Source organism: Triturus cristatus, chromosome 8, assembly GCF_964204655.1.
Source record: "Triturus cristatus chromosome 8, aTriCri1.1, whole genome shotgun sequence".
NCBI classification, from domain to species: domain Eukaryota; kingdom Metazoa; phylum Chordata; class Amphibia; order Caudata; family Salamandridae; genus Triturus; species Triturus cristatus.
In genome coordinates, this window is record NC_140591.1 from 410,102,547 (window position 1) to 410,128,827 (window position 26,281).

Here is a 26,281-nt window from a genome sequence, read left to right on the forward strand (position 1 = left end):
TCTGCAGGAGGTGTTGATTGTCCCTCTGTAATGTAAAGGGGAGATGCAGGTTAACAGTGTGTTCCTTGTATGTTGACGCATTGTAGATGTTTACATTCAGACTGCATGACAATGTACATTGTGACTGTTTTAGTGAAGCTGCCTATTTGATGGGAGACAGTGTACATGACGGATGTGTGGTTGTACCTGTACATTATCATCTCACAGTGTCATGCAATGCAAGATGTGATTGGCCAGTTTCTACGCATGAGCGGCACCAGTTGTGTCCTCTGTCCTGTTGTGTAAGGGTTGCACTTTGTACCCCATTGTCGATAATTTTGATGTACTGTGATTGCTATGTGTGTGTGCTGCATTGTTGGCGAGTCGCCCCTACAGCTCTGATTTGGCGGCCCCTTATTCCTTTGAGTCAGTGTGCCTTTGACTTGTGTGCTTTTCGGGTGCTGTGATGTTTGCGACTTAGGTTATTTCTTCTCTTGGACACATTTTGTACTCTTGTGCATTGTTTGTCAGCAGATGTGTTTTTGACGTCATGGGTTGTAGGTGCATGTGGATGTGTCAGAGTGTGACCTGCTCCTTTTACGGATGTGGTACACACTCAGCCACCTCAATGTCGTCTTGTGCACCATGTCATGTATTGTGACTGCAGCCATGCTATCTGTCATGCAGTGTCACTTGCATTGTGAATGTGGTTCACAGAGCCGCTGCTTTTCTGTATTCAGCACATGTGCATGGGTAGGTTGTGGCATTGGTGATATGGAGGGGGCCCATTTGTGCACATTCTGGACGGGGGCCTAATTGGTGTTTCTATTTGTGCTGCAGTGTGCCTAGGGTACCAGGGACATGTTCCACACTCATTGTGGGTGTGCAGTATGCTGCACATGATTGTGCATGTGTGCCATTATGCCCATCTCCCTCCGTTCCCCCAGTCCCTGGTCATTACTCGCCCTGTTGCTGTTGGGTCAGGTCATATTGAGCTGTGTCCAGACCCCCAACTCATTGCACCATCTCCACACTGATGACTGTGGCCACCATTTCCTCCAGCTCATCCAACTCCTTCTGTGGTGCAGGACTCCCACCTCCAGTCGCCTTTGCTGCCTTCCTGTTGGCAGCGAGTTTCTCCTTGGTTTGGCTGTGAACTTCATGCCAGCGCCTCTTGACCTCCTCCATTGACCTCCTCAACACTCCAACTCCATTCACGTTGGTGACGATGGACTGCCATTTTTCCGTTTGTGTTGCCAATGACGCAGTGGAGGTGATGAACAGTTGTTGGTAGTATTCTATCACCTCCGTGACGATGATCTGGTCTTCCTGCGGACTGAACACCGTCTTCCTCTTCTTCTTCTCCTTGCACTTCCCCGAACACGAAGTTCCTGGCTGGTCCTCCATGGGGCTTGTGGGGTTCGGGTTGTCCTCTGCACTCGGTCCGGGTGCATCCATGGTGCTACGCAGTTTGATTTGGTTTAGGTGTGTTTGTTTTTTGCTTTTATAGTGCATTTTCCCGCATGACGCGTGGGAATTGCAGGCCTGTCTCTGGTTGTCGCTGATTTTTGTATTGCGATTTTGGGCATCGCAACTTTTTTCGTGTTGGTGTTTCGCATTTTTGCGGCGTCGCGTTGATTTTAGCGCTGTCATTTGACACGCTATCGTGGGACTATCGCATGGTGCCACAGGGTTGAGAATACAACGTTAACACGGTCTTATTTTCCCGCGATAGACTGCGATATGCAAAGTTGTGTTAAGCTAATTTTGCGAGGATTATCACACGTTCTTAAGAATATCCCCTAAGGGGGAGGTTTTCAAACATTTTATGCTGGGTTTGCACCACAGAAGTGTTCAAAGCAGACCGTGTTTCATAAAGAAACTGGTGCTGCTTTAAAGAATTAAACTTTTCCATTTAGGAAAACATCAGGGGGTGCGGCAGGGTCCCTGAACACTGCCTACTCCCACCAGCCTGCCAAAGAAATTCCCAAAGTGGAAGGAGTTTCAGTGGGACCCCTTCCACTTTTCAAATAAATTACCACCACCTTTAAGGTGATGGTAACTATTCAATGATTTGAGTCTAGAATTGCGGTCGCTTTCTATTGATACATCAAATACCGAATCACAACTTGGAACGAAGACCCCTTTTACACTGCAGCCAAATTAAAATTCATTATGGTTCCCAAAAACATTTTACCAGCCAGATAAACTTTTCTGACTCTTAAAATGGGCTTGGTACATTAGAAAAGGGCATTTTTCAGTTGCAAATCCAGTGGTTTTGCAAACCATGGGTTAACAATCACAAAATACTTTCATACATCTGGCCCACCCATTCTTCTGATCAGTCTTTTCCCCCGGGCCATGTTGCTATTACCATCCTTGATATGTGGTTCACTCTCTCCCCACTTTTACATCAACTCATTATAGACTCACTATTTCCTTTGCACCAATGTATTGCTTCACCCTCCCAAATAATAGAAAATGCTGCACTCCCACACAGAGGCACACACACGGAGAAGCAATAAAAACACTTGGAAAGAGATTTCACTCTCATAAAATGAGGGACATCAAAAGATAGTTTTCAAAATAAAGCATGGGGTTTTATTTGTGCAACACTCTCTAATAGAAAGGTTTGCCCAGATGTCAAATGAAAACAATATGCAAATGTGTGTGTGTGTGTGTGTGTGTGTGTGTGTGTGTATATATATATTTATATATTTTATTTTCATTTTTTTCCCCACCAAAAGCACTCCTGAACGCACTCGCTGCTGTTGTTACAACCATGCTCCGGATCGAGTGTTCATTCCATTAAGCCACAACAGCTGCACTGCATATCGGGTGAGGAATTGTTCCCACCTCGCAGCCTCTCCTTCAATTGTGGGATGGTGCAGTCCAGCGCAGCAAGGGCTGACGCGTGAATAATTTTTTCCACCAAAAGCCCCAAAGCATTTCTGGACGTACTCGCTGTTGTTGTTACAACCATGCGGTTTATTTAATGCTGGCAAACAAACAGAAACAATCCGTTAATGAATTTCTTGTGCCGACGCTTTTCGAGGTAAAATCCTCTTCTTCCTGGGCAGCTTAACGAATGTCTGGCAGAGAACTCCCATTGCTGCATGCCGTAGTTATACCCGCCCATAGTGGGCGTTTGCTCAGTGCATGATTGTTTCACTTCTGGTTAGTGCATGCTGGTATCTATAGTCCATTTGTGGGAGTAATTTGACTGACTGACTGACTGACTGACGGATGTATTTATAAAGTGCTCGATTGCCGATGCATCTTGGCGCTGAGGTGAGTTCATACAGGTCCAGAAACTTGCTTGTTTAAGAGCATTTAGGAAACAACCAGGTCTTAACCTGTTTCCTGAATATAATCCTATTGGAATTCAGTCTCAGCTGTGAGGGGAGAGAGTTCCACAGCATAGCGGCCTGATGTGAAAAACTCTTACCACCCCATCTAGCCTTTTTTATTCTGGGAACCTGAACCAACCCTATGTTGGCGGACCTCAGGCTTCGCAGAGGTTGGTACCAAGAGAATAGCTTTTGAATGTCTGTGGCACCACCACCGTAGAGCGCCTTGTGCACCAGGCAGAGGGCTTTGAATTTGACTCTTTCCGGGATGGTAAGCCAATGGAGCTGTCTTATACTGGTAGACATGGGGTGATATTTGGGGAGTGCAAGCAGCACGTGGGCAGCCGCATTCTGGAATGATTGTAATTTAGCAGTTTGGCCTTTGTCTATACCTAAGTATAGCGCATTCCGGTAATCAATTCAGGAGAGTACAAGGGCTCCCATTACCGTTTTCCTTAGCATGAATGGGATGAACGACAAGATTTTGCTCAAAACTTTGAAAGTAAAAAAGCAGGCGGAGGTTACTGATTGATTTGCTTCCCCAGCTTCAAATCACTATCGAACATAAAGCCTAGATTTTTTGCCTTGGTCACCGGAACTGGGCAACTCCCAGCCTCCGTAGGCCACCAGAGTTGATTCCAAACTAAGGGGCCCTTCCCAAAGTCAATAACCTCTGTTTTTGCAGTATTGAGTTTGAGGAAGTTTGTGTTCATTCAAGCCATAACTGTATTAAGACAGTTACGGAACCTGGCTGCTGTGATGTCCACCCTCTGTGAGACTGAAACCACAATCTGGGTGTCGTCCGCATACAAGACCACATTAAAGCCGTGCTGCTTAATTATTCTGGCCAGAGGGGTGACATGGATGTTGAATAGCGTTGGCGACAGAGCCGACCCCTGTGGGACTCCACATGGGAGGCACAGGTTTGCAGACTTAAGACCCTCCCAGTGGATCAGTTGTTCCCTGGATACCAGGAATGATGAGAGGAAGGCTAGAGCCGTCCCTCTAATCCCTACTGCCTTCAGCCACTGCACCAACACCACATGGTTAACGGTGTTGAATACTGCCGATAGGTCAAGCAGGATGAGGACGGCTCTGCCCCCTTCATTCACCAGTTTACTGATTTTTTTTGTCGCCATTATCAAGGCAGATTCGGTGGAATGTCTTGATCTGAAGCCATGTTGGGTGGAATCAAGAAGTAGATTACCATCCAGGTAGTTGAACCCTCAGTGGGCTCTGCAGGAATTCTCTAGAGCAATTGTAATTCCTTTAGTAGGACTCCAGATCGAGTGTTCATTCCTTTAAGGCACAACATCTGCACTGCATATCAGGTGTGGAATTGTTCCCACCTCGCAGCTTCTCCTTCAATTGGGGGATGGTGCAGTCCAGCGCAGCAAGGGCTGCCACGTAAACAATTTTTTCCACCAAAAGTATTCCTGGACGCACTCGCTGCTGTTGTTACAACAATGCGGTTTATTTAATGCTGGCAAACAAACAGAAACAATCCGGTAATTAATTTCTTGTGCCAACGCGTTTCAAGGTAAAACCCTTTTCTTCCTGGGCAGCTTAACGAATGTCTGGCAGAGAACTCCCATTGCTGCATGCCGTAGTTATACCCGCCCATAGTGGGCGTGTGCTGAGTGTATGATTGTTTCACTTCTGGTTAGTGCATGCTAGGATCTAAAGTCCTTTTGTGGGAGTATTTTGAACCCACAGTGGGTTCTGCAAGCATTCTCTACAGCAATTGAAATTCCTTTAGTAGGACTCCGGATCGAGTATTCATTCCTTTAAGCCACAACAGCTGCGCTTCATATCGGGTGTGGAATTGTTCCCACCTCGCAGCCTCTCCTTCAATTGTGGGATGGTGCAGTTCAGCGCGGCACGGGCTGCCGCATCATGTGATCAAGGCCGTTGTAGGCCGAAACGTGTCATGGCGATTGTGGTGGATTGAAGGCTATCGATAAAGACACCTATTGAGCACGAAAATTGGGTTCGCGCCTTGTTCTTTCCCATGGAAGGAAAGTTGACGAATGCGGCGGTGAAGGAAATATATATATATATATATTACCTACTGGCGGTCGCCAGTAGGTAGTTATAGTTAGGACCACGTTTCCATAGGAAATCCGCAACATTCTATTTTGAATAACTTTGGCGCCGGTCGACGAATCCTCGCGAATTTCTCAAAATAGGTGGGGCGCTACGCTCCGCTCCTACCCTGAAAGTCTCGGGGGGATCCGTCAAGCGGGGGCTGAGATAAAAGGGGGGTCCCAAAACGCGTTTTTCCCATGCATTTTTCCATAGGACCTTTAGAACGAGCTACAGCCCGAACGGCTGAACAGAATTACTCAAAATTTGGCAGAGAGGTAGTCCCTAGGTCAAGGAAGTGCCTTTTGTAGGTTTGGTGTAAATCTGTTCAGTAGATTCTGAGAAAATAGCCTTTAAATCAATATATATATCTGAGCCCGCTTACGGTACGCTTACCGTACGCTTACGGTAAGCGTACGGTGGCGTGCGCGAGCGCGATTCTGATTGGCTCTTAGATCTTAGTAAACATTCGAATCGGTCGAAACCAGGAAGCGGCGGCCGCCATTTTGTGTATTTCACTCTGAAAAAAAAGAGTGAAAACAAGGAAAGGGGGCAATGAGGAGAGTTACAGACCCCCTAACATTTGTAAGGGGGTCAAAGAGGGACAGAAAAGTACAAAAAAAACATTTATTGATTTTAAAAAAAATCACGGGGTACGCGTACGGTAAGCTTACGGTAAGCGTACGGTAAAAAAAAAAAAAAAATGAAAAGCAGATTTAAGAGTTTAGATATTAGGGAGCTCTAAAAAGAGCTGTTGTGTTTATGAAGTCATTTTTTAAGTGGTACCTACAAGTAAGTACCGATGCAGAGTCTAAGGTTCAAGAGGAAGACTCTGTTCCCTTCTTCATTGAAGTGTACACCATCTCCTCTATAAATGTCTTGCATGTCATAACGCAAGTTGTTGTGGTAAATGGCACCCATACCATAGTCACGGAGGAAAGCAGAAACAGATTTGTTGACGTGCTTTCTTGCTTTGTCAATCTGTGGACAGAAATGATTGGACCAGTTCCATTTTTGCCTTTGGCATATGTTGGAAAACACAAAGGCAGTTTTAGGGAAAAGTGTAAACAGTTGTGCAAAGGTGTCCTTCATAAGCATTTCCAGACCTACCCCAGTCAAAGTGCCTAGGTCATTGCCACCACAGTGCACTATTATGAGGTCAGGGTGTTGGATTTGAATGAAGGATTTCACCAATGGCATCAATTGGTGCCACTTTAACCCTCTCTGACCAATCCATTTAATGTCTACATTTGGCAAAGCAAGGTCTCTCACCATACCTGTTTTCTCTGCAAACTTTTCACTCCAGAAGACATAGCTGTGCCCTACAATCCACACTGTGAACATCTTCAAAGGAGAACTGGATGCACTCAGGAGGTGTCTTTCAGTAGAATGGCAATATGAAAAGAAAGACAGTTTGGAAATGGAGGCATACATATTTTTTACAAAACAAAAAGAACTGATTGGCTGTTTCATACCATTCTAGAATAAAAACTAGGCTGTATGTGTAAATTAATAGAAGCATGTTTTGTATTGGTAAAAAAAAATGTGTAACCAAAGAACAGTACTATGGATTTGCTGTTAGGTTTGAAAAGTCAAGCACTCTTGCTCTGTGGAATTGAAACATTGTTTGGCGAACTTCTGACCTAACTCAACACAGCAGTGTTCCATGAGCTGTTGCTATGGTAGCAGGCAGAAGTCAAGTTGGGGGAAGGGTACTAGGCAGAAGTCAAGTTGGGGGAAGGGTACTTTTGGAAAAGGGTTGGTTTTCAACCAATAGAAATGTGTGATTACATTTGAAAAAAAGGGGGAAGCACTGAGATTTGAAACTTACAAGTATATGTGTGGAAAAATAGAGGGAAAGTTTGCCATTATCTGGTTCTGCTGAGAGGAGAGAGGTGAACACAACAGAGATCCTGGCTCTGATAATCTGCTGTTTGAGTGTCACATTTCTTTCACAACTAACTAATTTTAAAGGTGAGTTTACAGTTTGAGAGGGGATGTATGTGGTAACTTAAGAAATGAATAATAGAAATGGAAATTGTTTTTGTTGTAGTTACACATGGTGGTTTCATAATGTGTCAGTCTGTAAAAGTGATTTTCACTTGCCCCGAAAAAAAAAAGAGCAGTAAGTGTGCTTTCAAATAGGCAAAGAAATTTCGTTTTGGGACTAATGTGAAAACATGACTCTGTGTGCAGAGAGGAATTATAGGCAGAGATTTATTGCGTCTTGCTCTGGTGATTTCACAGTTGCATTAGATGGAAAGGGGGAGCGAATTTTGGGGGGAAGAAGCAGAGTCTTAGCACACACCCATGTGCTTGCCATGTATAGTCATGCACAGTATTTACAAGCGAGTGGGGTTTTGAGGTTTCAGTCTGTAATGCAAATACATTCAGCATCACTAAGGCTGGTTGCCCTTGCTGGAGTGTAGGCAGTCACCGAGAATACACATGGTGGTGGTCTGAAAAAACAGTTTGGACATGTGCATTTAAATAAATTAAAAAAAAATGGTTTCATAATGTGTCAGTCTGTAAAAGTGATTTTCACTTGCACCGAAAAAAAAAAGAGCAGTAAGTGTGCTTTCAAATTGGCAAAGAAATTTCGTTTTGGGACTAATGTGAAAACATGACTCTGTGTGCAGAGAGGAATTATAGGCAGAGATTTATTGCGTCTTGCTCTGGTGATTTCACAGTTGCATTAGATGGAAAGGGGGAGCGAATTTTTGGGGGAAGAAGCAGAGTCTTAGCACACACCCATGTGCTTGCCATGTATAGTCATGCACAGTATTTACAAGCGAGTGGGGTTTTCAGGTTTCAGTCTGTAATGCAAATACATTCAGCATCACTAAGGCTGGTTGCCCTTGCTGGAGTGTAGGCAGTCACCGAGAATACACATGGTGGTGGTCTGAAAAAACAGTTTGGACATGTGCATTTAAATAAATCAAAAAAAATGGTTTCATAATGTGTCAGTCTGTAAAAGTGATTTTCACTTGCCCCGAAAAAAAAAAGAGCAGTAAGTGTGCTTTCAAATTGGCAAAGAAATTTCGTTTTGGGACTAATGTGAAAACATGACTCTGTGTGCAGAGAGGAATTATAGGCAGAGATTTATTGCGTATTGCTCTGGTGATTTCACAGTTGCATTAGATGGAAAGGGGGAGCGAATTTTTGGGGGAAGAAGCAGAGTCTTAGCACACACCCATGTGCTTGCCATGTATAGTCATGCACAGTATTTACAAGCGAGTGGGGTTTTCAGGTTTCAGTCTGTAATGCAAATACATTCAGCATCACTAAGGCTGGTTGCCCTTGCTGGAGTGTAGGCAGTCACCGAGAATACACATGGTGGTGGTCTGAAAAAACAGTTTGGACATGTGCATTTAAAAAAATCAAAAAAAGTGGTTTCATAATGTGTCAGTCTGTAAAAGTGATTTTCACTTGCCCCGAAAAAAAAAAGAGCAGTAAGTGTGCTTTCAAATTGGCAAAGAAATTTCGTTTTGGGACTAATGTGAAAACATGACTCTGTGTGCAGAGAGGAATTATAGGCAGAGATTTATTGCGTTTTGCTCTGGTGATTTCACAGTTGCATTAGATGGAAAGGGGGAGCGAATTTTTGGGGGAAGAAGCAGACTCTTAGCACACACCCATGTAAATATGTGTACTGTATTATAAAATGTTTTAAAAATATTAATACTTTTTTCTTTTTTTCCAGATAGATATAGAAAATTTTCGAAAAGTACAAACATTTTTAAAACTATTTTTAAAAAAAACAAATGAATAAATATATTTTCAGTGTGTATGGTAAGTCAATAATAATAATTGTAGTCTCTCAAGGACCTTGTAATGTGTTTATTGATTTTTAGTGTTTTTTAAAAAAAAAAAAAAAAGTACGCGCACCGTACGCGTACGGTAAAAAAAAAATAAAAAAAAGTTTTTAAAAACATATGTAAAAAAAAGATGAAAGATAAGGTTGGCTCTTAAAAGAACCGTTGTGTTCATGCAGGGACAGAGGAAAGGAAGCATGGGAAAATTATTCAAAGCGACAAATGTGTTGATCTATTTTGTTGTTCACTAGGGAAACACTGGTCTCCCTATAGCAAATTAGATCTTGACAAAATGTGCATCGAATATCAACCTTCCGAAATCGAGGGTTGATTTCCAGAGGGCCAGCAAAAGGAGATTCTCCCCCCACAGATGAAGGGCTCACCTGACCTGCAGAAGAAGGAGTCAGCCCTGCAGATGATGGTTCAGGCTGAGCTGCTGTGGATGTACTGGCTTGTCTTTTTGAAGAGTTACCTCCAAAAAGATGACCATGTGTCCTTCTGTGTACATCCTGGAGGTGTCTCTTCATGGTGTGATTCCCAAAGGAATACTTCCTGTTAGGATTACCTCTAGAAAGTACACGCTTACACAGCTTACAAGTCACTAAGGGTGCATTTACCTTTTGCTGGCCTTCAGGAAAAGTAAAATAATCCCATACATAAGAGGGCTTTTGTTTCCTCGATCTCTGCCTCAAGACAGTGCTGCTAGTGCTAGCCTCACTCTCAGAAGAGCTCTGCTGTTCTGCCATCGTATCCCAAAGACAAACCAGCTCCTTCTCCCAAGGGATCACAAGCAGAAATGAGGGGAATGGGTGTGGTGTAGGAGAGTTCTAGAACTGAAAGTAGTTTCAACCAATCAAAAGTTGTGTTTCATGATCACATGACCTACCGTACGCTTACGGTACGCTTACGGTACGCTTACGGCAAAAGTGCGCATGCGCGTAAAAAAGACACGCGCTTGCGCGCATGCGCATAACAGTGACTCCCGGCACTTCCGCGTAACGTGCGCGTGTAGCGTACACGCGTACGCGTCCCACGCGGAGTACGCGCGGCTACGCAAATTGCGTAACTATACGCAAGCAGCGTAGGAAAATTACGGACGTTGCGTAAACCGTACGCTTACCGTGAGCTTACGGTACGCGTACTAAAAAAATAAAAAAAAAAATAGAAAAAAAGTACTGCAAATAAATTTTACATGTTTATTTTAAAAAATATATTTAAAAAAACATATTTAAGAATTTTAAAAATTTAATCATAGTCTTTATAAAAGGTAAGAAAATTAAAATAAAAATATGTTAGAAAAAATAGAAGAAAAAAAAAATTAGCATTTAAAAAACCTTGCAAATTCACTGAAAAAACCATGGGTTTCACACACGTTATAGTTAGGAATTAGCATTTAAAAAACCTTAGAAATTCAGTGAAAAAACCATAGGTTTCACACACGTTATAGTTAGGAATTAGCATATAAAAAACCTTAGAAATTCAGTGAAAAAACCATAGGTTTCACACACTTTATAGTTAGGAATTAGCATTTAAAAAACCTTAGAAATTCAGTGAAAAAACCATAGGTTTCACACACGTTATAGTTAGGAATTAGCATTTAAAAAACCTTAGAAATTCAGTGAAAAAACCATAGGTTTCACACATGTTATAGTTAGCTGGACATTTTACTCGTAAAAAACCAATGAAATTGCCCCGTTATAGTTAGTTCAGCTAACTATAACTCGCGCGCCCGCAATGCACTGCTGATGACGTCACATATTACATCACTCATGACATGGTCAGTGACATCACTCATGACATCACTGATGACATCTCAAATGACATCACTGATGACATCACTGATGACATCATCCTTGTGATAGAGTGGCAGACCTCCTCTCACCCTAATATAACCTTTGATACACACATTCAAAAATAGAGACTAAAATTTTCAAAACAATGGACATACCAATACCAGTTACAACAACCTCTTCAGTAATTCTAAGATCCACATACACATCCACTCATTCACCAACAGTCCTATACAGTCACTCATACATGTACTCACTCATCATATGTACTCATACACCTATACATCCTGTTACACAATGCCACTCATCCATAGAGTTACTCACACACATAGTCACTCATGCTAATAAAGAATCAAACATACATTTACTTGCATATACAGTTATACACACACCACCATACTTACTTCTACGGAAACTTACACATACTTAGTCTTTTAAACAATCACTTATAGAAACACATACTTATTCATACAGGAACTCTTTCAATCTCTCACTCTCACATATACTCACATATATACACCAATAGTCACATATACTAGTTTAAAACATATGTAGTTACTCATAAAGACACTATTGAGACAGTCATTCACTCACTAACACACCCATACACACACTCATCCACCCATACAGTCCTGCACACATGCTGTGTTCAACCCATACAAACAGTGAGTCACTCATTCATGCACCTATGCACTACGTAATACCCCCCACCGAACCATGCAGACACTCAGACTGATACTCAAAAAACCAACTAATAACCTATATAGACACCCATGTAGCTACTCACCAACCCATGCAGCCACTTATACACAAAGTGAGAGACTGATACAGATATATACATATTTAAACATTACTCACTAAAACATGTATTCACTATGATACACTTAATCAGTCAGTTAAACAATCAATTTGTCAAAAACAAATCATCCATTTAGACACTTATATACCCATTTATTCTTCCATCGACCTTGAGATATACATATATAAAACATATTTAATTTTCAGAAAAACCCACATTCACTGGATGATGTCATCAGTGATGTCATCAGTGATGTCATTTGAGATGTCATCAGTGATGTCATGAGTGATGTCACTGACCATGTCATGAGTGATGTAATATGTGACGTCATCAGCAGTGCATTGCGGGCGCGCGAGTTATAGTTAGCTGAACTAACTATAACGGGGCAATTTCATTGGTTTTTTACGAGTAAAATGTCCAGCTAACTATAACATGTGTGAAACCTATGGTTTTTTCACTGAATTTCTAAGGTTTTTTAAATGCTAATTCCTAACTATAACGTGTGTGAAACCTATGGTTTTTTCACTGAATTTCTAAGGTTTTTTAAATGCTAATTCCTAACTATAAAGTGTGTGAAACCTATGGTTTTTTCACTGAATTTCTAAGGTTTTTTATATGCTAATTCCTAACTATAACGTGTGTGAAACCTATGGTTTTTTCACTGAATTTCTAAGGTTTTTTAAATGCTAATTCCTAACTATAACGTGTGTGAAACCCATGGTTTTTTCAGTGAATATATATATATATATATATATATATATATACACACACACACACACCCACACTTACAAATAAGCAAATGCAACTGTTAAATGCATGGAATAAAATACAATCAGATAATAGTACTGGACGTCCACTGCAAGAAATAAACACTGTTAAATGCAAATAATCAGAAAGATATATACACTAAATATATCAGATGATTATAACCACTGGAGACTTGAATGTGCACACAGACACACTCACACATCAAAATTCCAATAATCAAAAAGAATACATCACCGATCGCTCTCCCTGCATTCTTGCCAACTCGGCTGGAGGAGCCCTTGACAACCAGGCAGAAGCCTCGAGCGGGACCCTCAAAGTTCCCTGTGGCAACACGTCTGCTCCACAGCGAGCGTCCGGCTGAGCACCAAGATTTTCTGCCTTTAATTCCTTTTACTCAACCTGAGGAGAAGCTTCTGGAAACCTCGCCCCCTTTCTTCTGTTATGAAAACCGAGCTGACCGTACTGGTCTGTGTCAGGGTCATGACAGAAGCTGGCCAGGCCACTGTATTTTGTCTCCCAGACAGAGCTGTAAATTCCACACATTTCTCCGGCAACAACAATCTCTGCCCTGAAAGGTACCAAGCGCGCTTCCCACACATTATCTTAGTGAACTTATGAAAGTCTCCAAAAGGTAAAGAAAACAATCTTGAACGTGAATAGCCTAAACAACTTGAGTGATCTCAGGGCCTGCTTGTGTGCGCAAAGCTCAAGCTAGACAGAGTCAGAATTCAAGATGGCATGAGAGCATGTAAAAGCCAATAGTAAGAACTTCATAATACTTCTCAATGAACAACACAATGCACATTTGTGCACCACTGCCTATAGCACTACACACTTCATCTCCAAATGTACAACATAATGCACATTTGTGCACCACTGCATATAACAGTACACTCCAAGTCAGAAGTACATTCCACATCTTTCTCTCTCTCATGCCTTCAAATGCATATCCCACACGTTCTGTTCCTGGCAAGGCTGTAAAAAGCAAAAACTTCCACCTTGAAGCTACAAGGAGACACAAAAGGAATCTTCGAGGAAAAAATGCACATGCAGAAATAATGATGTCGTACATTAATGTTAGAATAAATCAAAACACCTAAAACCAATTAAAACAATGGCAGTCAAAAGTCATCATGTGGTCCCAACATATGGAAGTGCCTCTGGCACTACATTTTACCCCATGACCTTTGACTATCCTAAGATACATATCTAAAATCAACTTTTGAAGTGAAAGTACACATATAAAATGAAGCACACATTAAAACCGTGACATTATAAAAGCATGTAACTTATTCATCTAAAATAGCTCATGTATATCTGATAATAATTCAGCAACAGAAATAAATATGTGATGAATCAAACATGTTAACTCATTGATGCTCCTAGTGTTATAAATGGCTAACCCAGCAACTTCTACTATTGAAGCAGCCAAACTTATATACTTTGCTTAAGACAATAAAGGAATCTCAAAATCATCTTCATCAAGATAAACAGTTTATCCTGTAACAATCTGGATATGCAATGAAAGAATCAATGAAAAATATTCTCCATCAGTTCTTTGGGAAGGTACAGAGCCCTCCTGCTATATTTAAAATACTATCTTTTAACATTTTTTTTCATTCAAAAGTACGCTTGGAATCATAATTTTCACTTTCAGGATCAGTTCACTTTCATTGTCATTTGAACACATTAAAAAACCGTCTCTGCTAGGTAAACCCATCTGGTTGATTCAGCCAAAGGATGTCAGCAACAGTGTCATTCTGCTCCATCAGGTGGTCATTTCGGGGTTGGTGGCTCCCACACGCTCACAGCCCCACAGAGATCCAGGGACCCACACACAGGGCAGGAACATCAGGTACACCAACACGTAGCAGTATGATCTAAAAAAGAAACAAGCATCAATCTTCTTGCAAAAAATATTTTTCAGAAAATACACGTTTTCCTTTTTCTGTTTTGGGTCTGATAACAAAGTCTTATCTTTTCTGTCTGCAAAGTTCTCAGCTGGTTATGGGGCATTATCTGAGAATTCTACCCACACTTTGACCTCTGGATTCTTGGTAGTGGAGTCAAACTCTCCTTCTCCTTACTAAGTAAGAAGGGCTGGGGTAGTCCCCTTCCTGACTATCTCTCCATGCACTGCTGAATAAGTGCATCCTTGATCATTTGGCATAGGCCCAAGGCGATCCATCTGCCCTATCTGCACTGGTAATTTTCCTTTCACCAACTGGCCCCTCACCTCAGGTGCGACTGGTCTGTGCTGTGCATGCTGACAAACAGGAATCACAGTTCTAAGTAAGTCTAGGGGAATATGCATCCATTCATTCTCTGCCCACCTGTTAGTAGTGTCTTTCTCTCCCACTTAGTCATGCCCACCAAATCAGAGTTGTGCGTCACCACCTCTGCCTCCAAGATTTTAGCCTTTTCATCTGTAAGGAAATTAAAGCGTCTGTCTAGTAACTATATGGGACAATGAGCGTCTACATCATACACAGTATCTGTGCTTTGCAGTAACATTTCCTAAATTTATTGCCACAACTCCTTGTTCCACTTCACAGGGGAATCATGTATCTAAGGCACCTCAAACACCACCCCTAGATTTTTGTACTGTGCTGTTCATGCAAAACTGCAGTTTCTGCCTGAATGTGCCACTTGATCACATTTGCTTCTTGTGCATTGCCTGTTCTGTATAACTCAAGAAAATGCATCATCCATTGCAATTTCAAATTTCAAAATCACATTGTGTCTTATTTTCATCTGCCAAGTGTCTGTCAGCGTGAAAAAACAAAAAAGCAACTGAATCTGCCCTGTCTATCAGAGCACAAAAATACACACAGAACTGTCAGTGTTTGTCAAAGTATAGTGACACAAAAACAACTGTTTTCCAAAGGGAGAAAACCACTCTCCTGCATCTGCCAACATTTCAGTCCAAAAGCTCTTCTTTCCTTGTTTTTTCAACATACTCCAAGTGGCATACTGCCCCTGAACTGTTATATGTAACTCAATGTCTCCTTTCTGTTTTAGCCACACATCTAAAGCATGTTGTACAACCTCTTTTCAAGATTCAGAAGCACATTGCTTCTTCTCTCCCCACTCAGTCATGTTTAAAAATAGCATTTTTCATCATTTCTTTTTTCAGTTTTTGCATAGCGTCTCTCCATGTAAAGCAAGGTTTAAAAGCAAACACTCCCACTTTGAAGCTTCAAGGAGACACAAAAGAAATCTTCTTGGAAAAATGAACATGCAAGAAAAATTATGTCGTACATTCAAGCGAGAATAAATCAAAACACCTAAAATCAATTAAAACTATGGTAATCAAAGGTCATCACGTGGTCCCAACATATGGGAATGTAATTAAGAATACGGGTAAGAGCAGAATAATGTATTATATTGGCAAACACACTTGTTGACTATCACACATTTCATCCTTCCGAACTGGCACTTGACCACTCTCTGTCAGTCTTGGCACCTCCCATCCTTCTGCACCAGGCCCTCCACAATCCTCCACTTAATCTCTCCCCATGCACAAATGAGTTTTCTGTCAAAAACTACTCCTGATGGTTCCTGCATTAGTGGACAACACCCACTCATGTTCATTCAAGTACAACATGAAGGTCTCTACATCATCATTTCTTCTTTCCAATTACATCTTAGTAATGTCCCTACTGTGCTCCCTTCTGTCTTGACATATTATTTAAACCTTTCTGTTGCTCGCTGAAGGAAATAGTGAGCTTTCGACCACGTGCAAAGCCATCGCATTACTATGTTCCTGATTTCAGTTGACTCCTAGGTCAAGTATCTCTTTGTCCTTTTTGTCTTATGGAGTGTCTATTCTCAGGCTGTATTTCCATATGACAGGTATATTTAATCACACATCAATTGTTTGGTACAGCATTAATGTTTTCATAGTAAGATTGTGTCTTAGATCTGCGAAAGGGCACAAGGCAGGGATGCCCTATTTCACCGGTTCTGTTTGCACTGGCGCTAGAGCCTTTGGCTTCATGGGTCAGAGGGGATCCGATTGTATAAGGTATACGGGCGGGGACCAGTGGGAAGAAAAGATATCGCTATATGCAGACGACATCCTTCTTTACGCGAAGAGGCCTCTGTTTACAATTAACCGGTTGCTCCAGATTTTTGGGTTATTCCAGGGGTACTGTGGGTATCAGATTAACTGGGACAAGTCCCTTTTATATATGCTAACGGACGGGCCGCCACCAGACCTGTGCGCTGACTCCAAACTCCAGACTAGAACTAGTTTTAAATACCTGGGTATCTTGATTGAAAAATCTGCTGCAGCGTTCATAACAGGGAATCTAAAGCCGCAGCTGGTTCGTTTGAAGAGCGGCGTTGTACACTGGAGAAAACTACCGCTCTCCCTGTTGGGTCGTGCGGTGCTCTTCAAGATGATGTCCCTACCTCGGATACTATATGTCTTGAAAAATGCCCCCTGCCAAGCACCACAGAAATTCTTTAGAGACATAGACAGTGAGCTACGAATGTTGATGTGGGACGGGTGAGGGGCACGGATAGCACTAGCCAAACTGCAGAAAGGGGTGTACGAGAGTGGCTTCGCCATACCTGACCTCCAGAAGTACTACTGGGCCTCACAACTCATGGTCAATTAATGACTGGGCCTTTGCAGATAGGAACGACCCGGCATATAGAGTTGATCACTGGACAATGGGGGCACAAGGTTATTTAGGCGTCCTATACAGAAGGGGTGGATGGGATGGACTAGCCCCACATACCCAACTAGTACAAAAGGCTTGGATTAAGGCCAGCCGGTTTCTGGGCTGGATAGGACGGCTGACAGACCAGACTCCCTTATGGAGCAGCAACATGCTCTAAGAAGTGGGCCGACTACAGGGCTTCTCGAAATGGAAGCTCATAGACATTGTACGTTTGGGGGATGTAAGGCGGAGACAGGCAGTGTTGTCGTTTGCAGAGTTACAGGCAGAATTTCAGCTGGCACCCACGGAGTAGTATAAATATCTGCAGCTGCAACACGCATTAAGTCGTCATCCTAAAGACGGGGATCAGCTTCCGGAATACAGTCCACTAGAAGAAAGGTTACTGTTAGACCCAATCACGGAGAAGGCGTTGTCCTGCACATACAAAAAAATCATGAATAACTCACCAGAGGTACTAGGCAAGGGACAGGAGGCGTGGGAATCCGATGTGGGTTTATTAGAAGACGACGACTGGAGGGAGGCAGTGCAAAGTCCCAGAGAGGTAGCAATCAGGGCACGATTTTGTCTAGTACAACTACGAATATTACATAGATCCTATTGCACCAGTATCCTCATGTTCGAAATTAGGGCGTATTTCGACCGAGGAGTGCAAGAGGGGATGTACTAAAAAGGGAACATTTTTTCATATCCTATGGGACTGCCCTGTTATACAGACATATTGGATAAAGGTCAGAGGTGTTGGAACAGGAAGTGCCTTTGGATGCTAGATGGCATTTACTGTGCGTGTCTGGTGAACTTACTTGGCCCAAATACCAGCAGATTTGGCTACAGGGGGCTGCCATGGTTGCCAAACTGAATGCTGCCGGGGCATGGGGGGCCAGCTAACCGGCTAAAGTCTCTCAGTGGGAACGAGACATGGGCTGGTGCTGTACGGCGGAAAAGACAATTTATGATAACCCGGGAATGCCCCAAGAAATGGGAAAAAGTCTGGCAACGATGGGTAGACTACAGGGGGTTTGGGCATTAGACAGATAGGGGGGGCGGGCTCCATGACTGGGGGATTCTGCCTACTAATGCATGATCGAGACGTGTTTAGCGGAATGTGTACGCTAATGAAACTACATGCAACTTGTTGTAAGCATAGGATCATGTTTGTTAAAGCTGACTATTTTTCAATCAAAAAGAATGTTTAAAAAAAAGATTGTGTCTTAGAAGAATTCTTTTGTTGCTATGTTCACTACTATTTGTCGTTGTTGGTTATTTTTTGACAATGTAAACCAAGGTGCCAATTACTCGTGTACCCACCTTGTAGAAAGCTTTACATTAAAAAATACACCCATATTTCCTGTGTTCATGTAGCTGTGATATTACCATTTGTTAAGTTGAAAGCATGTGCGCCTGAACCTCTGTCGAATGCTTTTCATTGTCCTACAATTATGTCAACAGGTGCCCAAGGACAGAAAAAACACAATTCCTCAGGCTGATATCCTGGATGCAATAGCTTACTTCGACTCAGTAATCTCTGATTTGGATGAGAGGCGAATAAAAGTGTCAGTGACAGACCACACAAATGCTGATGTCGACTTTGATGGTAAGAGCTTTTTTTAAGCACCTCACCAAAAAGATACGTTAGAGGGTGAACCATCTGTTTCTGAGACTAGGTGTGTAAGAAAGTATATAATTTATCTTATGACATTTTGCAACAATTAGCAGAAATTATGTTTTTAGTGTGAAATGGGTTTGGTGGTATCTCACATAAAAAAGCCGCATAAGGTACCATCAGGAAACTGGTTTGAGAAGAAAATGTCTATCAGTGAAAATATTTTCTAAATGGACTATATTGTTGCAGGTAAAAGTTATACAAATTTCAAAATTTAAGAATCTTCATTTAATGAAAACTTCTGGAATTCCCAGAACTGCACACCAGATCTGTAATGTTATAAGTAAGCCATTGATGGCTACAGGGATGTTGCTAATAAACAAGGAAGGCAAAAAAGGAGCTAAAATCACGAGGAAGAAATCTGCTACTAGTGACAAGAAGTATATAGAGGGGAAAAGGAAAGTCTGGCATGCCCTATCTATTATCAGTTGTTCCCTCTAGTACCAAATATGTTTTTGATTTTAGAATTATTTATGTGGAGTATTTGTAAAGTGCTGCTAACCACCCGGCATGGCTGCATAAAGGCGCTGTTGCGAGCTACAAACATAACTTTGCCAGAACCCCATGATGGAGAAGTGGTCCAACATTCTGAAGCAACTGGTACCAAGTTTAAAGCAGGGGCATAACGGACACCCCCGCACCCCCTGCGGTGAGGAGGGGGCCCAGTCACCTAAACATCAAGGGGGAACCCTCAGCTTCTCAGCTTGAGGGTATGGGTATTGCGAGGGGTCCTCCTCACCATTCTTTGCAGGAGGGCGCCCTAAGGTTCCGCCTCTGGTTTAATGCAGTATATTACGATGGTTAACTATTTAAACTCTTTTTTTTCAAAGATCTGCATTCGTTTTTTAACAGTATAGTACACAGATGCTGCTGGGTGGGTGCCATTTAAATTGCTAAATAAATCAATAAAATAAACAATCATCAATTATTCAATTATGACTCTATAAAAAGTTCATATTTCTATGTTTGTAAAAATGGCTATTAATGGGCCACATTTCTAGAATATCTTATTGTAAAAAATATTTTTAACCATTACCAAACAGTCACCAAACAATCACTCAAAAATCTCTGATCACCTTTTGTAGGAACTGGAACTTTCTGCTTGGCTGAGGTGGTGTGCTAATGCAAAAATAACTATTGATGGACAGAATGTAGAACAATGTCATACGTTCACCCCAGTACAGAGATCTGGGCCTAACTCCATCGTTTTTGCTCACCATGCCATTCCGGTTTGGACCCAGCCATATGCAAATCAGTCTTGACCCTGTGCCCTATGGGAACAGTCCAGCCTGAACTGCCAGGCCAGGTCCTCCCTGGACTGGAAACAATCATCCTAGGACCAGTTTCGGGGTTTCACCCCTCTTCAGCCCGAGTGGGACGGATATGCTCAGACGTGAGTCCCGTGCTCTCCACACCACTTGAATCAAGCTATAATAATAATAAGGGAATTTTATAGAGCGCTTGGTTACGCTCAAAGCGTGTCACCGCGCTAGAACAGAAGAACTCCCACAGACTCAGCCATTGAGACTGTGCAGGCTAGAGTGTATATAAATATGTTTTTAACTTCCTCCTGAAGCCAGGTTCAGATGACTCAAGACGGAGGTCCAAAGGTAAAGCATTCCAGCTCTTAGTCACCAGGTAACGGAAAGATCTACCTCCCATGCGAGCCCGCCTTATCCTCGGGACCTTTAAAAGGCCTCCGTGGGAGGAGCGAAGGGAGCGTGTGGGTACGTACCTGGTGATCAGGTTCTGGAGCTGTGTTGGCGCCTTCCCAGTAAGGATGCGGTGGCAGGTACAGAGGGCCTTAAACTCAACCCTGCTCCTCACTGGCAACCAGTGAAGAGTCCGAAGGGCAGTATTGGAGGCCACTCTTTTGGGAAATTTAAAAAATACGGCGGGCTACCGCGTTCTGCAACACCTGAAGGCGATTTATGGCCTTGTTAGTTGCTCCCAGGTACAGCAAATTGCCATAATCCGGGCGTGATGTGACGAGGGCGTGCACCAAAGTTCTGCGGGCTGACGTGGGAAGGAGATCTAAGACCTTCCGTATACTTTTCAGGACGCTGAAGCAGACGCCCGCCACACGTCCTATCTGCGGTCCAAGAGACAGGTCAGCATCTAACCAGACTCCAAGGTTCTGAACTTCTTGGCAGGGTGTTGGAGCCTCACCCAAGCATGGAGGCCACCACGCCGACGACCAGACAGATGGGTCCCCCCCCACTACGAGCACCTCAGTCTTGCTGCCATTTAGTTTAAGGCAGTTGGTGGACATCCAGGCTGCAAGGTCTTGCATGCAGGCTCTGAAACTGTCCGCCGCCAGACCGGGCGCTCACGAGAGGGAGATAACCAGCTGCGTGTTGTCGGCGTAGGACACGATGTGCAGACCATGGCCCACAGCAATAGGGGCCACTGGGGAGACATAAAGATTAAATAGGGTGGGGCTCAGGGACGATCCCTGGGGTACGCCCTGGTCCAATACAATATCCCTGGAATAACATTCGCCCTGGCGGACCTGAAAGCTTCTCCCCGTCAGGAAGGACTGGATCCATGCGAGGGCAGCTCCAGATATTCCGCCACTATTCAGACACCGTAGCAGGGTGGTGTGAGCTACGGTGTCGAATGCTGCACTCAGGTCCAATAGGATGAGGGCCATAGTATGACCCTCATCCACCCCCTGGCGTAAGGTCTCCACAGCCATCAAAAGTGCTGATTCCGTTGAGTGGCAGGGACGGAAACCAAACTGGGTATCGTGTAGTAGGGCAGCCTCATACACGAAATCCATCAGTTGCATGTTTACCGTTTTTTCCGCCACTTTGGCCAGATAGGACAGAAGGGAGATCGGCCGGAGGTTCTCTAGTTTCTCAAAGCTGATGTTAGATTTCTTCCTGAGAGGTAGAACCACCGCCTGTTTCCAGGCTTTGGGCACGGTCTTGGTGTTAAAAGACACATCCAGTTGGTGTCTTATATATGGTTCTAGCACCGATAAGCAATCCACTAGCCGTTTCGGCGTGGTGGGATCCCGCGGGGAACCCGATTTGATGGATATACAGATTTTTAGTAGGTCCTCTGAGGGCGGGGTGACAAAGTTGGTCAGTATATGTCTGTCCCTCCATTCCCTCGGGCTTTCCGCAAATTCGGTTCCAGCAATGGGATGACTGGGAAATGCCGAGTAGATTTTTGCTATCTTTTCAGAAAAGAAGTTCGCAATCCTATCACAGGATTCCACCGAGCAGTCATCTGGAGCCATGGCTGGTTTCCCACTCGAGAGGGTTTTATAGAGCAAGAAGAGCTCCCTCGTCGAGTTACCAGCTTCGCTAACTCTAAATTCGCCTCTCCGTTAGGTAGGCCTCCCTAGTTTCCTTAGACGGAGCCCCCCGCCACTGTCTTTCGACTCGCTTCAATGCTGTTTTCGTGACCCGTAGTTCATCACTGAACCACGGGGCAGTTTTTTGAAGGCAGCCACCCAATCTGGCGTGCGAAAGTGGGGCTGGGCAATCAAGCGCCTCGTTGATACGCTTGCATAGATTGGTATTAGCCGTATCCGCATCATCCCCCCAGGGCTTCCCCCTTTGGTCAGTGCCGCACTGAATTTAGCCTGAGAAAAGGTAGCCCATCTCCGCCTGGGATGGTTCAGTGTAGCCGGCTCCGGGGGTTTAACCCCGGAAATTCGTATGAAGAATGGTACCAGGTGATGATCCGACCAAGGGATGGGAATGGGGGTCTTAGCTTCTACTTCCCCCCAATTGACGAATATGGGGTCCAGTAAGTGTCCCAACTGGTGAGTTGGACCACTTACTATTTGATTCAGTTGGAGGGCTCCCAATGCCTGGCAAAAGTCCCTACTAACATTATCTGTGGGGTTGTTTAGATGTAGGTTAAGATCCCCCAGTACCAGAAATTTGTCTTTGCATAACACAGCCTCCATTATACCTTCCACCAGACTCTCCCCAAACCTGGCTATAGGGCCTGGGGGTCTGTAGATTAGCATGCCCTTCAGCGTACAGCTCTCATTCACTTTGACAGTGAAGCTCCCTGCCTCACTGTCCAGGATAGAGGAGTGGTCTAATTGACAACGTAGATTTTTCTGTGCTATAATAGCAATTCCCCCTCCTCTACCGGTGAGCCTAAGCATTGTATAGCCCTCTGGTAGTGCCTCTAAGGCATCAGGGGTAGAGCCTTCATCTAGCCATGTCCCAGTAAGAAACACAAGATCCCACTGTTTCTCAGTGAGTAGGTCGTATAGATCTAATTTGTGTTTCCGCAGAGAACGTACGTTTAGCAGGCCACAGTCCAGGATATAGTCTCTAGGGGCCACATCCCTGCCAGGATCAAAATAGAAGTGGCAGTGTTCACAGCCTGTATTATCCTCCACTCTCAATTTATGTAGACATGGGGTAGACATGCGAAAAGTCAGCAGTTCCTGCCTGCTCCACCGTATATGTCCCTCCCGAGGGACAAAAGGTATGGCCCTGGACCGCGTACGATCGCGGCCGGGCGAAGACGGGCTTGCCTTAAGCGCGCCCTCGGCGCGCTGTCGGCGCGCCCGCTGCGCTCGTCCGCTGCGCGTCTGGGAGAGACACATGATATAATATGAGGGTGTGTGGCCTAGCGCAGAGGGGGCGTGGCCTGAGCAGGAGGGCTTCCCCGGGATGGCTGCGCGGGAGAATTACAGGCAAGACTGGTGGCAAGCTGCAGCGGCCAGGTAGGGAGTGACAACACAACACAAATATTCAGTGAAGTGAGGTGAAACCCCGAACCCAGCCCTAGGATGCTTGTTTCCAGTCCAGGGAGGACCTGGCCTGGCAGTTCGGGCTGGACTGTTCCCATTGGGCACAGGGTGAAGACTGATTTGCATATGGGTGGGTCCAAACTGGAATGGCATGGTGAGCAAAAATATGATGGATTTAGGCCCAGATCTCTGTACTGCGGTGAATGTATGACATTGTTCTGCATTCTGTCCATCAAGAGATCTTTTTGCATTAGTCAGGGCAGAGCAGAACAGGGTTGAATGTTTGCCAACAGAGAAAATAAGTCTTAGAACTTCTTGTCTGTACATTTTAGAATAAATTCAACAATGCCACATTGTTGGATTTATCATTACCATTCTACTGAGCCCTTTAATCCTAGTTTCATTGCTTTTCTTTCTCCAGTTATTAACTAAAAACCTTTTCCACTGTTAACCTATGGGCTAGGAATCTGCAAGGGAAAAACGAACTGGACAATGTCTCCAATACCAGGGCCAATAAAACATAAAACAGGTTTTATAAGGACCCTGCTTATACCTACAGTACCCCCACCCCTGGAACACCTAGGAAAGACCTTAAGGGTTTTGAATATATCAGATTATTGCAGATCTTCATTTCACAGTGCTCCTAGTACAAAAGTCGATTTTGGGAAGCACTTTACTACTATGTTGGGAATGAAATGTGCAATTTCACTAACCCTATGGCATATAAAAACATTTTTATAAGGGAGGACCTGTTTTGGCAGTTCCGGATGGACTGTTCCCATGAGGACCAGGGTCAAGACTGATTCTCAGCGACCGGACGTACTGCTCTGAGCGCTACAGGTGCCTGTGTGGAGGAGTGTCGCTGCGTGGAGGAGTGTCGCTGCGGTTGCCGCCGCAGTTCGCCGCAGTTCGGTTCGTGGTGGGGGTCCCGGGTCCCCGTCTGCTGTCTGGGGCGGCTCCTCGTGGGCTTGGTGTCTGAGCGTGTCTGAGCGTGTGCCCGCTACGCTTGCAAGGAGGCCAGCGAGGAGGAGTCGAGGTGACTGCCTGACACGGAGGTCAGTGGAGATCACGGGGGTCTACTGCACGAAAGACAAAGGGGCGCATTACTCAATTGAGGACTCGAAGTCCCAGGAATCCTTTTTGCTGCCCACACCTGCTCCTGGGATAGAGCAACGCCTCCCCTATTGACGCTACTCACTCCACTAGCACTTCCGTTGCAGGAGTGTGCGGGAACAGCCCGGGACTAGTGCGGGGTCCGTCTGTGGCCGTCTGGGGCCGCAGAGGCCGGGCTGGGCCATTCCTCTTTCGCCTGTGGCTCTAGGACTGCATTACATCTGCCACAGTAAGTACTGCTGAGGATATCATTAATATGGCTGCCCGAGGGACAAGGAGCAATACAATGGCCAGCAGAGGGTTGGTTACTGGTACTTTAGACAATTTTATCGTTAGAGCAAACTCAGTGATTGACCAGGCTATTATCCTTATGGAGCGCAGAGTGTCTCAGGACCTTGCAATGGCTAGACGATCTTCCTTGGGCCACCTTGCCAATGCTCGGACGCCTGTGCATGACAATCTTATTAATATTACCTGCGTCCCAACCCTGGTACATGCTCCTCAGGACGACGGTCACATCTCTTCAACTATAGGCTCCCCAATTCCAGAGTCACCCACAATCGATGATCTATCCCAATTCTTGAGTCTATTGCCAGGGGATTCTAGGCTGTTGGTGGCAGGGGATGTGAATTGCCAATATGAACCTTTCTTTGGAAGTAGCGAAGGCGCGCTTATGGGAGAGGATGACTACTGGGCGATCCCCCAATGTCAGTCCCCACGCCCTAAGGTGTTGTCCCCATTGGCTACTCAGATCACAGCCCTTGTATTAAATAATTCCCTTAGGGCTTGTAATGGCCGTTCAGCGTCTGATAGTCCGTCAGTATGCAACTATAGCAAGAAGGGGCAAGAGTCCCGAATCGATTGCTTATTGATTTTAGGGTAGTTGAGAGGGCTGATAGTGACCATAACGCATTACGCCTGGAGTTGGTGAATCCAGGGCAACAAGAAACAGACTCACTTAAAGTAGGAGGGGACGATGAGGGTTTGGGTCTGATCTTATCAAGTAACAGGCGGAGGGTAAAGTGGGGGAGAATAATAGGTTCGGAAGAGAACTTAGCTAAAGTCTACAACATAGTTCTATTACGACTCCTGGAGGTCGAAACTCTAAGCTCCCAAGATGTTCCCAGTAACTTCAATGGAGAACTTAGTGTAATCCATTCAGATTTGGCCAATAGCCTGGCTGAAGTTTTCTACCCCCAGGCACCCACGAGAAGGCCCAGACAACCTGTCTCTTCCTGGTATAATTCAGCATGTAGGAGAGCAAAGAACAATCTTGTTATAGCAATTAAGGCAGGGCATAGCAAAATGGCGATTCGAGTTTGCAGATTGCAGTATAAGGAGGTCATGGGGCATGCAAGAAAAGAATGGGATACGGAAAGGTGGATGAACCTAAAACTAGCCCTGGACACAAAAGATGTGCGCAGATTTTGGTCACTTGTTAACCATGGCTCGGGTGACCTAAAGTCTGCCATAGAACCGAATATTGCGGCATCAGCATGGGA

The 26,281-nt window shown here is 44.2% G+C and overlaps 1 protein-coding gene across 1 annotated transcript in view; it reads left to right on the forward strand.

Annotated features, from left to right (window-relative positions):
- The window catches only part of C8H13orf42 (chromosome 8 C13orf42 homolog), a 92,526-nt gene that overhangs the window by 47,713 nt on the left and 18,532 nt on the right, over positions 1 to 26,281 (forward strand). Inside the window, exon 2 of the mRNA XM_085623734.1 lies at positions 18,724 to 18,868. Within this exon, the coding sequence (XP_085479860.1) occupies positions 18,724 to 18,868 (145 nt within the window). The remainder of the gene's footprint in view (positions 1 to 18,723; positions 18,869 to 26,281) is intronic.